The 14,195-nt window shown below is 40.2% G+C and overlaps 1 protein-coding gene across 2 annotated transcripts in view; it reads right to left on the bottom strand.

Annotated features, from left to right (window-relative positions):
• Nucleotides 1–14,195, bottom strand: part of fndc4a (fibronectin type III domain containing 4a) — a 216,672-nt gene that overhangs the window by 91,988 nt on the left and 110,489 nt on the right. For both annotated transcript variants that reach the window (XM_072279032.1, XM_072279024.1), the window contains exon 3: nucleotides 13,942–14,146. In XM_072279032.1, the coding sequence (XP_072135133.1) occupies nucleotides 13,942–14,146 (205 nt within the window). The remainder of the gene's footprint in view (nucleotides 1–13,941; nucleotides 14,147–14,195) is intronic.

Raw genomic sequence — 14,195 nt, 5'->3', positions numbered from 1 at the left:
AAACAATGTATTATGGATTTTAACTTGCATTCCTAAAGGTCATGAATGCCAGCTTAGGCATACAGGCGCCGGTAGGATTACTTTAATCAAAAATTGTGAAAACTTCAAAGAATTGTCTATACTTGTAACTATGAACTGAACTTTGTGTTTAACAAATAAATGTCAAGCCTCAATCACAAGGCGGTTAGACCTATTCCGCCAGGGGTCTCTGCCTACTGTAACCTTGTTTTGTCAAATAAAGAAACTGCCTTGTACCTACCAGTAACACAACACTCTGTGATTTCATCCACGCCACAACGATGATGATCTGGGAACGTTGTTGTTTTCATGTCGGGGGAGCTGCATACTGCATGGTGCAGTATGTGTATGCAGGTGTGTGTCGACAACAGGCTCGTGGACTACTTTCAACCACGATGAAGTTGGAAACAGGAATAATGGTCATATTGTGGGATCAAGTATTACAGTGTTTTCAAATGACCAGTGCTCCTTTGCAATCTTCTGCCCAAGACTTGAACACAGCTTGTGCACTCTACGAATCCTTGCAGGGATATATTCAAGCTATGTGGTCTACTTTTTCAGACATTGAGCAAAAAGCCAAGGATCTGACTGCTGTGTCGTGGTATAAATGCTCATGCAAACCAGGGAAGGGAACATAAATCATACCTATCTAAAACAACATGTGAAGAATTCATTAATCTGATTGGATCCAGCATACTGGATCACATTATCGGTGAAGTGAAGAAATACAACTATTATTCTGTTTCATTGGATTCTACTCCAGATATATCTAATGTGGACCAGCTGACTTTGACTGTGTGCTATGTTTTGTCGTCTGGACCAGTTGAAAGATTTGCAAAGTTTTTGGATATGGAAGGTCATGGTGCTGAACAGCTCGCTCAAAATTTACTTGAGCTTTTAAAGGAAAATGACATTGATGTAAAAGACTGCCATGGTCAAAGTTATGACAATGCCAGCAACATGAGTGGCAAGTATAGTGGCTTACAAGCAGGAATTAAAGAGCTGAATGAGTTTGCGGATTACATTCCATGTTTTGCACATTCACTACATATGGTTGGAAAATGTGCTGCTGAATGTTGTCAAGAAGCATTAATTTTCTTTCAATTTGTAGAAAGCCTGTAGTCATTTTTTTCTGCTTCTACTTATCGGTGGGATCTCCTTTCTGCCGCATTATCTGATGGTGGTGCTCATTTGCCCATTGTGAAAAGAATGTCAGATACCAGGTGGTCAGCTTGTGCAGATGCAACAAAAGCAGTTTTACACAGCTTTTCTGCAATAAAACAAGTCTTGGATGACATTTCAAATAACAATGATCAGAAGGCAGAGTGTGGACAACAGGCTCGTGGACTATCTTCAACCACGATGAAGTTGGAAACAGGAATAATGGTCATATTGTGGGATCAAGTATTACAACGTTTTCAAATGACCAGTGCTCCTTTGCAATCTTCTGCCCAAGACCTGAACACAGCTTGTGCACTCTACGAATCCTTGCAGGGATATAGTCAAGCTATGTGGTCTACTTTTTCAGACATTGAGCAAAAAGCCAAGGATCTGACTGTGAAGATTATCAACAGCAAACTCAAAGAAAACACAAGCAAAATCGCACGTATGATGATTTCAGTGGTTCCAGCACTCTTGATCCACTTGTTGAATCTCAAGTGCCTTCTCAGAAGTTTAAAAGCCGAACATTTCTTGCCATTATTGACAGTTTGCTTTCTGCCCTGTCAAAAAGGCAGAAAGCTTATCTAAAGGTGTTTTTGGATTCCTTCATCAGATACAGTCATTTACACCTGAAGAGATCGTAAAGAGGTCATCAAATCTTATTAAATCATATCCGGAAGATCTGGAAGAAAGTCTTAATGAAGAATTTGTGGAGTTCACTGAACTGCTGAAAACTGATCTTGCTTCTCATATTGGTGTCAAACAAGATCTTGTAGAGTTACAGTTGTACCGTTTGATAACTGACAATTCTTCAACGTCATGTTTTTCAAATGTAGAAAATGCCTTGTGTATTTATTTGTCACTCATGGTTACCAACTGCAGTGGAGAATGCTCATTTTCAAAACTGAAAAGGATTAAAAATGAACTAAGGAGAACCATGGCTCAAAACAGATTGAACAATCTCACTCTAATGAGCACAGAACATAAACTTCTGCGTGAAACAGACATTTCCAGTATCATCAACAAATTTGCTCACGCTAAATCTAGAAAATCTAACTTTTAAATTGTAGTTTTGTTACTTTTGACAATTGAAATTAATACCTACATGTAAGTAATACTATTACTGAAGTGTCAGACATTTGTCATATTATCTGGTTGTATAGCAAATGAAAAAAATGAATTACTTTACTACGCAAGTAAATAATTCATGTTTTAATACTTATGTGCATTTTTTAAAATGTAGGGCCCCTTTATAGCATATGCTGCAGGCCCCGCACTAGCTTAATCCGGCCCTGGTGTGCTGTTTGGATTTCCAACATCTGCAGATTGTCTCTTGTTTGCAAAGGACAGTGAAACAATCTTTATATAGATACAAAGAAAATTCAAAATTCCTTCCTATGTCTTCAGACATATTGATACCAATGTCATACAAAGGAAAGGGAAAGGGGTCCTGAAGAGAGTATTTAGAGAGCCAGGCAGAAAGCTGAGAAGCAGGACCTCCAGGCCAGAAATTCCTGGGTCGCTACCTGTGCCACGTACCAGTGAGGGTAGAAACAGGATGACTTGGTTGAGAAGCTGGTGCAGGGGGAAGGGCTTCTAGTTCTTGGATCATTGGGACCTCTTCTAGGGGAGGTATGACCTGTACAAAAGGGATGGGTTGTACCTGAACCCAAGGGGGACCAATATTCCCACGAACAGGTCTTTTAGAGCTGTTGGGGAGGGTTTAAACTAATTTGTCAGGAGGATGGGAACTGGAGTGAAGGATAGATGATAAAAAAGCAAAGATAGTGTGCAGTCAGAGTGACAGGAAGGGCAGGCAGATGATAGGACAAAATTGCAGCCAGCAGGGTGAGTATCTGTGCGAGTATCAGTGCATTAGGGATGCAGAATGCAAATATAGTACTCAAGGTGTTGTATATCAATTGATGAAGTATAAGAAATAAGGTGGATGATTTATCACACTTTTACAGATTGTTAGGTATGACATTGTGGCCGTCGCTGAATTGTGGCTCATTGAAGGATGGTTGTGGTTGGGAGCTGCATGTTCAAGGTTACACATTGTATCGGATGGATAGGACGGTAGGCAGAGGGAATGGCGTGGCTTGCTGGTAACAAATGGCATCAAATCACTAGAAAGATGTGACATAGGATTGGAAGATGTTGAGTTAAGAAACTGCAAGGGTAAAAGGACCCTGATGGCAGCTATATGCAGGTTTCCAAACAGTAGCTAGGATGCGGATTACAGATTACAGATTACAATGGGAAGTAGTAAAGGTGCATCAAAAGGGTAATGTTATGATAATCATAGGAGATTTTAACATGCAAGTAGATTAGGAAAATTAGGTTGGTAATAGATCTCAAGAGAGTGACTTTGTTGAATGCCTACGAGATGGCTTTCTGAGCAGTTTTTCATTGACCCTATGAGAGGATCAGCTATACTGGATTGGGTGTTATGTAATGAACCAGGGATGATTAGGGAGCTTAAGGTAAAGGAACCTTTAGGAGGCAGTGATCATAATATGATTGAGTTCACCTTGAAATTTGATAGGGAGAAAGTAAAGTCTGATGTAGCTGTATTTCTGTGGAGTAAAGGAATTTACAGTGGTATGATAGAGGATTTGGTCAAAGTAAATTGGAAAGAGATACTGGCAGAGATGACAGCAGAGCAGCAATGGCATGAGTTTCTAGAAAAATGAGGAAGGTGCAGGATAGATGTATTCCAAAATTGAAGAAATACTCCAATGGCAAAATAGTACAGCAGTGGCTGACAAGAAAAGTCAAAGCTAATGTAAACGCAAAAGAGAGGGCATACAACAAAGCAAATATTAGCAGGAAGATAGAGGATTGGGAATGTACAGAAAGCAAATAAAAGAATCATTAGGAGGAAAAAGATGAACAATGAAAGCAAGCTAGCAAACAATATCAAGGTGGATAGAAAAAGCTTTTTCAAGTATGTAAAAAATAAAAGAGAGATGAGAGTGGATATAGGACCGCTTGAAAATGAGGATGGAGAAATAATAATGGGGAACAAGGAGATGTCAGATGAAATAAGTGAGTATTTTGTATCAACCTTCACTGTGGAAGACACTAGCAGTGTACCAGGTGTTGACGGGTGTGAGGGAAGAGAAGTGATGACAGTTACTATTATGAAGGAGAAAATGCTCAAAAAATTGCAAGTCCTAAGCGTACATAAGTCACCTGGACCCGATACTTGGTAACACAGGACAAGATAGGACAAAGTCTGCGTGGTTTCCTTAAGGGAAAATCTTGCCTAACAAACCTATTGGGATTCTTTGAGGACATTACAAGTAGGATAGAGAAAGGAGATGCTGTGGATGATGTATACAGTACTTATTTTCAGAAGGCCTTTGATAAGGTGCCAGAGGCTGCTTACCAAGTTAAGAACCCATAGTATTACAGGAAAGCTACTAGCATCATTAGAGCATTGTCTGCTTGGTAGGTGGCAGTGAGTAGAAATAAAAGGATCCTTTTCTGGTTGGCTGCTGATGGGTAGTGGTGTTCCGCAGGGGTTGGTGTTGGGACAGCTTCTTTTAATGCTGCATATCAATGATTTAGATGATGGAATAAATTATCTTATTGCCAGGTTTGTAGATGATACAATGATTGGTGGAGGGGTAGGTAGTGTTGAGGAAACAGGTAGGATGCAGAAGGACTTAGACATAGACAGATTAGGAGAATAGGAAGAAAGTGACAAATGAAATACAATGTTAGCTAGAGGGTGAATTTACGGAACTTGTGGGATTTGTTGCCACAGGCAGCTGTGAAGGCCAGGTCGTTGGGTGTACTTAAGACAGAGATTGATAGGTTCTTGATTGGCCATGGCAACAGACATTACAGGGAGAACGCTGGGGAGTTGGGCTGAGGAAGGGTGAAAAAGGATCAGCCATGATTGAATGGCAGAGGAGACTCGATGGGCCAAATGGCCCAATTCTGCTTCTATTATTTGATGGTCTTAAAATCCAATCGACCAGAAGAGCCTCATATGGATATACAAATAAGGAATGGAAAATCAAATAGGAAAAAAACTTTGGAAGAATATTAAAACTTACAGCAAAGTCAATGAAATCATGATCCTGAGAACTGCAGAACTGATGCCAAAGATGCATATTTCCAATCAAAAATGCAATTTAACTATTTAAAATTAGTTTTTAAGAAAATATGAAAATGCAAAGCTGATAGCAGTAAAACTGGAGGTTATACTAACATATTATTACACTGAACAACAAAGATTTGGCATCGCTTCCGAATATTTTTGGGTGTATCTTATGGATTCTGGGTTGCTAAGCATGGAAATTACCATGAAATTTCCCTGTCATGCACCATTATTTAAAAATTCCCTATATTTGTTACTGCAATTCATAATACAAGTCAATTAAAATGTTACCCACAATGAAAGCTGCAAGTTTTTCTATATTATCCAGCAATGCCTGAGCATAGTTAGGCAGGGTGGATGCTGTATGGCAGGACAGCTTACTAATTCTTCAGTGTTAAGCCTGAAAGCTGAGCTGCTACACAACAGCAATGTCCACCCTTCAATACCGATCGGCTGTGCAGTACACATGAAAGAATACTACTGGAAGTTGGAAGTCTTGTTGAAGCATTTACAGTACACCAGCAGCAACTGGAACATCTGTGGTGATCTGTGAGTAGTAGCGCTACTACTAGGAATACAGCTTGGATACAGCAAGTGCTGTTTCATTTGTGAATGGGACAGCCCTGCCGAAGAATCTCATTACATTAAAAAGAATCAGCCACTGTGTATGCAGTTGGTTCCAGGGCAGAAAAGTGTGGCACATAAGCCACTTGTAAACTCAACAAACATATTTTTGCCTCCTCTTCATATTAAACTGGGGCTTATGAAACATTTTTTGAAAGCGACAAACAAGGATTTTGATATTTGAGATAAATGTTTCCCAGTATAACTGATGGCATGGTTAGGGAAGGTATTGTTGTTGGTCCACAGGTCAAGCATATCGTCAATGACAGGCAACTTGAAGATCTTCTAGTGGGACCGGAGAAAATCGCATGGAAGACATCTGAGGGGATGTTGTTGAAAATTTTCCTGGCAACTACAGAGCACCAAGCTATGTGCAGTTATTTGACAACATGCTTCAAGCATACAAATCACTAAATTATCATTTTCTGCATTCCCATTTAAACTTCTTCGCGGCAAATCTTGGCGCTGTCAGTGATGAGCATGGTGAAAGGTTTCACCAGGACATTACGGTCATGGAGAAACAGTATCAGCGCAACTGGAATCCATCAGTGCTGGCTGATTATTCTTGAACGTTTAAGTGAGAAGCCTCATATACTGAGTACAAATGAAAATCATCAACAAAACATTTTTAGCTTAGTTGCAAAGTGTCAACACTGTTATGTGATTTAATCCAGTACAGTTAATAAAAGTTACTTTCTTGTTTCTCCAAGCTCCTAAGTGATACAAGTAGTCTGAAGTTAAATTTATATTCAGCTTTAAGCAATCTATCAGAATCAAACAACATTTCCGAAGAAGCCACAGGTTTACATTAGCCACAGGAAGCCACATTAACAATAACATGTTAATGTTATTAACATTAGTAAATGTTAATAACACAGGACAGTAAGTTTAAAAAAAATTACTGTCCTGTGTTATTAATACTTACTAATATTCATATTGAAAGGATATTTTACATCACATTCACAGAAGTGACTAAATTACATTATTTACATATTAATATATTAAGATATCTTGATTGAAGGAGTGGGCAGAGCAGGATGAATAGTGGATTTAATACATATCAAAAATAGCATCTGCAATAATTGAAAATAAAAAAAGATTATTCAGGATCATATACATTTTTAGAGGATTAAATATCTAGGAAAGCAAAATTGAATGCATGAAGTTATAATATTCCAAAACTCTCCAGTTTCAGGAACAGTCATTTTAGAGTACAAAATGTAAGGAGCTTCATTATGCTAGAAAAGCAAATCATCTCTATGAAGCCTTGTTAAAACTTTCTTTATGATCAAAGTACTCACATCCTGCAGCAGAAATTAAACAAAACAACAGGGCAAGAGGTCGTAATGATATTGGGAGCTTTTAGTCACCCACAACAAACAAAGGTACAGTTTAACTATTACTCTGCTGAAAGTGATCATAAATAAGGCCATTTCACTGGTTTCTGAGGGACCAGATTTTGATGGCTTTACCTGTCCATCCTGAGATGCCACCAGTATTTCCCCGTAGATGAATACATCTGGTCTGAACGCAGAAGACCGATCTCACTGGTTGCCCAAATCCCAGACCAGCAACATGGCTTCCAGTTGCACATGGAACATCCCCACAACTGGAAACATCCTTGACAGCCTTTCACATTTGGCAAAGCACCGCTCCTGTGTTTTGCCAATAGTTTTTAAATGTCTCTGACATTCAAAGACATGCAATTTTCTGCCTCTAGGAGTGCTGTTCATTTTGTACAAACATCACTTCCTGTTTGTATGCTGCTTTTTACATCATTCCCTGCTCAGTTTGGATTTTGACCTGGAGCAAACACAGCAGAAAGACGTCCATCTCCAGTCACTCTTTATCTGCCTTTGAAACAGCAATATCTGTAAGTCTTATGCTTTGTTAGTATTGGTAGACATTTAGTAGATGTACTTCGAAGGAAGTATTACGCTTATCGTTTATTGCTATTAAGCTATTGTTGTGTCACACTAGTCCACAGCATAGCTATGAAATGTTGAATATGTGTATTGCTTTGTTGAATGCCGATTGTTAGAATAATAGATAATATTAGTATATTCAGGCACAGGATGATCCTGTATTAAATTTAATACGTGTTTACTTAACTTTCTGCAGCTTCAAAAAGTTTTCTCATTAAAAACCCTGAAGAAATCTCCCGACTTTGGTGATTTTTGAGATGGGGTATAATTTACTACCTGGCTTTGTACACAATGCACTGCAAGGGCAGTAAATGTAAAATCTTTTTAAATTGATGTAAGAACTTATATAAAAATCTAATTAGTGCACCTGTAAACATTTCGAATAATTAAATATAATGACATATTCAAGATTCCAGTTCTTGAATTTTGAAACTTTAAATAATTACAATATTCACTTAACTTAAAATCATTTTGAAATAAGAAACTCTTCCCTTTGCTTCCTCATCCTTTGCCCCAGATTATACATCAAAATGGTTTTCAAAAATAGCACCTCAAACCTAGTTGCAAGTTTTGGACTTTGTTGTTAGACAGGTCAAGTCGTCCAAGATTAATTCAGATCGTGGGCAATGCTCAGTGAGATCCAGCATTTCTTTAGCAGAAATGGGGGTACATAACTACTGACTAATACTGTCAATATTCACAAGAAAGAGATATTTGGCAATAAATTCATCAGTGCTCTCTTCAGAGCCAACCTGATTCTAACTTGATGCACACATGCACTGAGCTCACTGTATGAAACCTTGGCTGATACTTCTCTCAAGTAGGCTCAGATTTCTGAGGTCAGCTGCTCCAATTGCTCCTGTCTCGCACTGGTCAATGTACCTCAGAACAAACTAAGGATTAAGCTTCCTGATAGCAAGCTTCTTCAGGAGCAAACACAGCCACCTGTGATCATGAGCTTACTCACAAGAACTTCAATTGTTAGAGTCACATTGCAGTAATTTTTTTAAACATTGTATTCTGAAATATGATTTTGTTTAAACAAGGTCACTGCCATTAAATTAACTCAGAGCTTGATCCAGACGAAATATTTGTGTGTGATGCAAGTCATATTTCCCATTAGCTTTCATAGTTTATTTTGAACTTAGCACTGTCTACTGCAGGGACCCAGGTTTCATCCTAAATTGGGTAGTGTCTGTGTGGAATTTGACAGTCTTGCTGTTAACATAAGGGTTTCATCCAGGTGCTCTGGCCTCATCTCACATCCAGAAGACATGCAATGAATGAGGGTTAAAGGGACAGTAAAAGATTAACTTTATTTGTCACATGTGCATCAAAACATTCAGTAAAATGCGTCAATTGAGCCAAATCTAATCAGTGAGGATTGTGCCGGAGGCAGACTACAAGTGTTGTCACACTTCCAGCACTAACATAGCATGTCCACAACACACTGCCCTGATCTGTCCATCTTTGGATTGTGGGAAGAAAATAGTGCACCTGGAAGAAACGCACGCTGTCACAGTGATATAACTGGTTATTGTAATGTGCACAGGTAGGTAGCAAGACAATCAGAATGGAATCAATGGACATGTGAAACAGAACTAGTTAGGGAGAAATGTATGGGAATGAGTCTTATGCATAGACTTGACAGACTGAATGGGTATCCTTCTATGTTGTAAGGATATATGAGAAATAAAACAAGACCAAGGTTTTCCAACATTAGTAGGTTTTAAAAGGAGACTCTCCTCTCATTAAGGTGAACCAGATGACTCATGAAATCTGGCGAATTCCCAAACCTCCAGTTGTAGGGATCTTATTCCTTCCCAGGAATCATTGAAGCAGTTACGAGCAACAGCCTCAGAAGCAGACCTTTCTTAAATGGGTTGAACAGGCAGCAATTTGCATTGAAGTAGCCAACTACAAGAAATGAATTGGAATGAAGAACAACAAAACCTTGCCCAAAGTAATACATTCAAAGAAACGCAATCTTCTTCTGAATCATGCTGATCATTTCAGAAAACCATCTGGTGTTTCTTTTTCCCAATTAACTCTACCAATTACATTCACTGGTGTTCAGTGTAATTAGGGAGAATTGAATTTGGAGTTCTTTATTAAATCAACTGTAGTGTCATATTCTATTAACTTTACCTGGCTGAAGAGCTAGCAACCATGAAGAACAGAATAAATTGTAAGCTGCTGCCCAGTAATTCAAACCTGTGACACCGGATTCATGGAATCTCTATACCTGGCATCCTGTTGTTTGAAAAGTCAAGTGTGTAGCTCTTAGATTGAAACACAGAAACATAGAAAACCTACAGCACAATACAGGCCCACAAAGGCTGTGCCGAACATGTCCTTACCTTAGAACTACCGAGGCTTACCCATAGCCCTCTATTTTTCTAAGCTCCATGTACCTATCCAGGAATCTCTTAAAAGATCCTATCGTTTCCACCTCCACCACCACCGCCAGCAGCCCATTCCACACTCTCACCACTCTCTGCATAAATAACTTAACACTGACATCTACTCTGTACCTACTGCCAAGCACCTTAAAACTGTGCCCTCTCGTGCTAGCCATTTCAGCCCTGGGAAAAAGCCTCTGACTATCCATGATCAATGCCTCTCATTATCTTGTACACCTCTATCAGGTCACATCTTATCCTCCGTCGCTCCAAGGAGAAAAGGCCGAGTTCACTCAACTTATTCTCATAAGGCACACTCCCCAATCTAGGCAACATCCTTGTAAATCTCCTCTGCACCCTTTCTATGCTTTCCACATCCTTCCTGTAGTGAGGCAACCAGAATTGAGCACAGTACTCCAAGTGGGATCTGACCAGGGTCCTATATAGCTGCAACATTACCTCTCGGCTCTTTTATGAGTGATGAAGGCCAATGCAGCGTAAGCCTTCTTAACCACAGAGTAGACCTGCATAGCAGCTTTGAGTGTCCTATGGACTCGGACCCCAAGATCCCTCTGATCCTCCACACTGCCAAGAGTCTTGCCATTAATGCTATATTCTGCCATCATATTTGACCTACCAAAATGAACCACCTCACACTTATCTGGGTTGAATTCCATCTGCCACTTCTCAGTCCAGTTTTACATCCTATCAATGTCTCGCTGTAACCTCTGACAGTCCTCCACACTATCCACAACACCTCCAACCTTTGTGTCATCAGCAAATTTACTAACCCATCCCTCCACTTCCTCATCCAGGTCATTTATAAAAATCACAAAGAGTAGGGGTCCCAGAACAGATCCCTGAGGCACCGGCCTCCATGCAGAATATGACCCGTCTACAACCGCTCTTTGTCTTCTGTGGGCAAGCCAGTTCTTGATCCACAAAGCAATGTGCCCTTGGATCCCACGCCTCCTTACTTTCTCAATGAGCCTGGCATGGGGTACTTTATCAAATGCCTTGCTAAAATCCATATAGACTACATCTACAGCTCTACCTTCATCAATGTATTCAGTCACATCCTCAAAAAATTCAATCAGGCTCGTAAGGCACGACCTGCCTTTCACCAAGCCTTGCTGACTATCCCTAACCATATTATGCCTCTCCAAATGTTCATAAATCCTGCCTCTCAGGATCTTCTCCATCAATTTACCAACCACTGAAGTAAGACTCACTGGTCTATAATTTCCTGGGCTATTCCTGCTCCCTTTCTTGAATAAGCGAGTAACATCCACAACTCTCCAATCCTCCACAACCTCTCCCATCCTCATTGATGATGCAAAGATCATCGACAGAGGCTCAGCAATCTCCTCCCTTGTTTCGCACAGTAGCCTGGGGTACATCCCGACCGTTCCCGGTGACAATTTTCTACTGTCACACTTGATTGGTCCTATTCTCTCATGTCTTATCCTCTTGCTCTTCACGTGCTTGTAGAATGCCTTGGTGTTTTCCTTAATTCTGTCCACCAAGGCCTTCTCATGGCCCCTTCTGGTTCTCCTAATTTCATTCTTAAGCTGTTTCCTGTTAGCCTTATAATCTTCTAGATCTCTATCATCACCTAGTTTTTTGAACCTTTTGTAAGCTCTTCTTTTCTTCTTGACTAGATTTACAACAGTCTTTGTTATGGTTCCTGTACGCTATCATCCTTTCCCTGTCTCATTGGAACATATCTACACAGAACCCCATGCAAATATCCCCTGAACATTTGCCACATTTCTTCTGTATGTTTCCCTGTGAACATCTGTTTCCAATTTATTCTTCCAAGTTCCTGCCTGATAGACTCATATTTCCCCTTACTCCAATTAAATGTTTCCCTAAATTGTCTGTTCTTATCCCTCTCCAATGCTATGGTAAAGGAAATAGAATTGTGATCACTATCTCTAAAACGCTCTCCCACTGAGAGACCTGACAGCTGCCCAGGTTCATTTCCCAATACCAGATCAAGTACAATCTCTCCTCTTGTAGGCTTATCTGTAGCCTTATCGAGGACACATTAAAAACACAACTTTATTCTGTGATAATACATTCCGAAAATTATCTCTGTTTTGCTTCACTTTGACTAAACAATGTTTCCATCAGCTAAGATTTAACACACTATTACCTCACATTTATTGAACAGACCAAAGAACACTTTATTCTACAGGAAAGTAATTACTTCAGTGGCAATGTGAGTGTTAGTAGCTGGGAAAATGACAATCAATGGAAATGTTTCTTGTGTCAACAAGGTATAAAATGTAAAGAAGCTGTTTTTGCAAGAATCTACAAAATAATTCTGTCAAACTATAGAGAACAGTGGCCATTTTATTAGGTATGCCAGTACATATGCTGGCTAATGCCAATATCTAATCAGCAGATCATGTGGTAGCAACTCAATGCATAAAAGCATGCAGACATGGTCAACAGGTTCAATTGTTGTTCAGATCAAACAGCAGAATGGGGAAGAAATATGATCTCAGTCACTTTGATCATGGAATGATTTTTGGTGCCTGACAGGGTGGTTTGAGTATCTCAGAAACTGCTGATCTCCTAAGATTTTCACACACAGCAGTCTTTAAAGTTTACAGAGAACCATATGTAAAACAAAAAACATCTGGTGAGAGGCAGTTCAGTGGACAAAAACGCCTTGTTCATGAGAGGGTTTAGAGGAGAAAGGCCAGGTTGGCTCAAGTTGACAGGAAGGTAACAGTAACTCAAATAGTCATGCGTTACAACAGCGGTTCGGGCAGGTGGGGCTCATCAGCCTTGGACTGCAGCCCGCCTAGCAGAAGGAAAGCTCTGATTTTAAACCTCCACTGCCTTGCGGCCATACCCACCCATGGGAAAGGCTCCGGGAGTAAACCCCAAGGAAGCAATCCGGAGCCGGGGTTCTCAAGGCAGTTTGATGTTGCTTACAATTTCACTCTGGCAACCTCTGTGACGACACTGGTGCCAAGCTGCATCCCTTCCCTTGGACTACATCAGTGATGTGGAGAGGGGGAACCCGCTGCATGGGCAACGGCCGGTTCTTCACATCTTCCCGCCCAGGCTTGCGCCCTGGAGAGGAGACAGTCCACCAGAGGCGCAAACCCATGATCCCCTGGGATTGATGGCTGCCTACTGCAACAGCGGTGAAACTCTCCCACATAGATTTCTTGTCATTGTCAGACATGATGGACAACCTCCATACAACAGTGGTGTGCAGAACAGCATCTCTGAATGCACAATACATTGAACCTTGAAATGGATGGGCTACAGCAGCAGAAGACCACAAACACATGGATATACACTCACTGGCCACTTTACTTGGTGCCTCCTGTACCTAATAAAATGGCCACTGAGTGCATATGAAACTGTCTTCTTACAACACATGAACAGAATTTCAAAGAATGATTGATATAGCCCTTAGTGATTGATAATAGCTCTTAGTTTAAAGACCTAGAAATACTTTCCAAGCCACTATTCTCAGTTAACTCTGCTTACATTCACAAAAATGCATGGAAGTATTTGCAGTGACAGTGCGAATAACACTTTAGTCATCATATTAGAATGTGCAGATAGCTGCACCATTAGGGTGCTCCCCTGTGTATAACTGATAGCTTGCCAGAGAACATTAAAGTACATGGCAGAAAGCCAGGTTAAATAATAACTTAAGAGATCTCACCTTTATTCGAGCTATTTGATGGCACCCAATCAGTTTCCTTTAGAGTTCTGAATTGGACACGCTTGCTGGCCCGACTTTCCCCGTTCAGACCAATTGACTGAACTTGGATCACGTACTCTGTATCTTCCTCTAAGTCCCACAGCACACATGCTCGGTTCGTTGTATTCACTTCACGGATTGACCGTTGCATCTGACCATCTTTTCGCTGCATCAAACAGCAATTGAAAAAGAATGAGCTGATGATAAATAAATTT

The sequence above is a fragment of the Mobula birostris genome, chromosome 2 (assembly GCF_030028105.1).
Source record: "Mobula birostris isolate sMobBir1 chromosome 2, sMobBir1.hap1, whole genome shotgun sequence".
Taxonomy (NCBI): Eukaryota; Metazoa; Chordata; class Chondrichthyes; order Myliobatiformes; family Myliobatidae; genus Mobula; species Mobula birostris.
The sequence above is the reverse complement of the archived record's forward strand: the minus strand, read 5'-3'. Positions and strand labels throughout refer to the sequence as shown.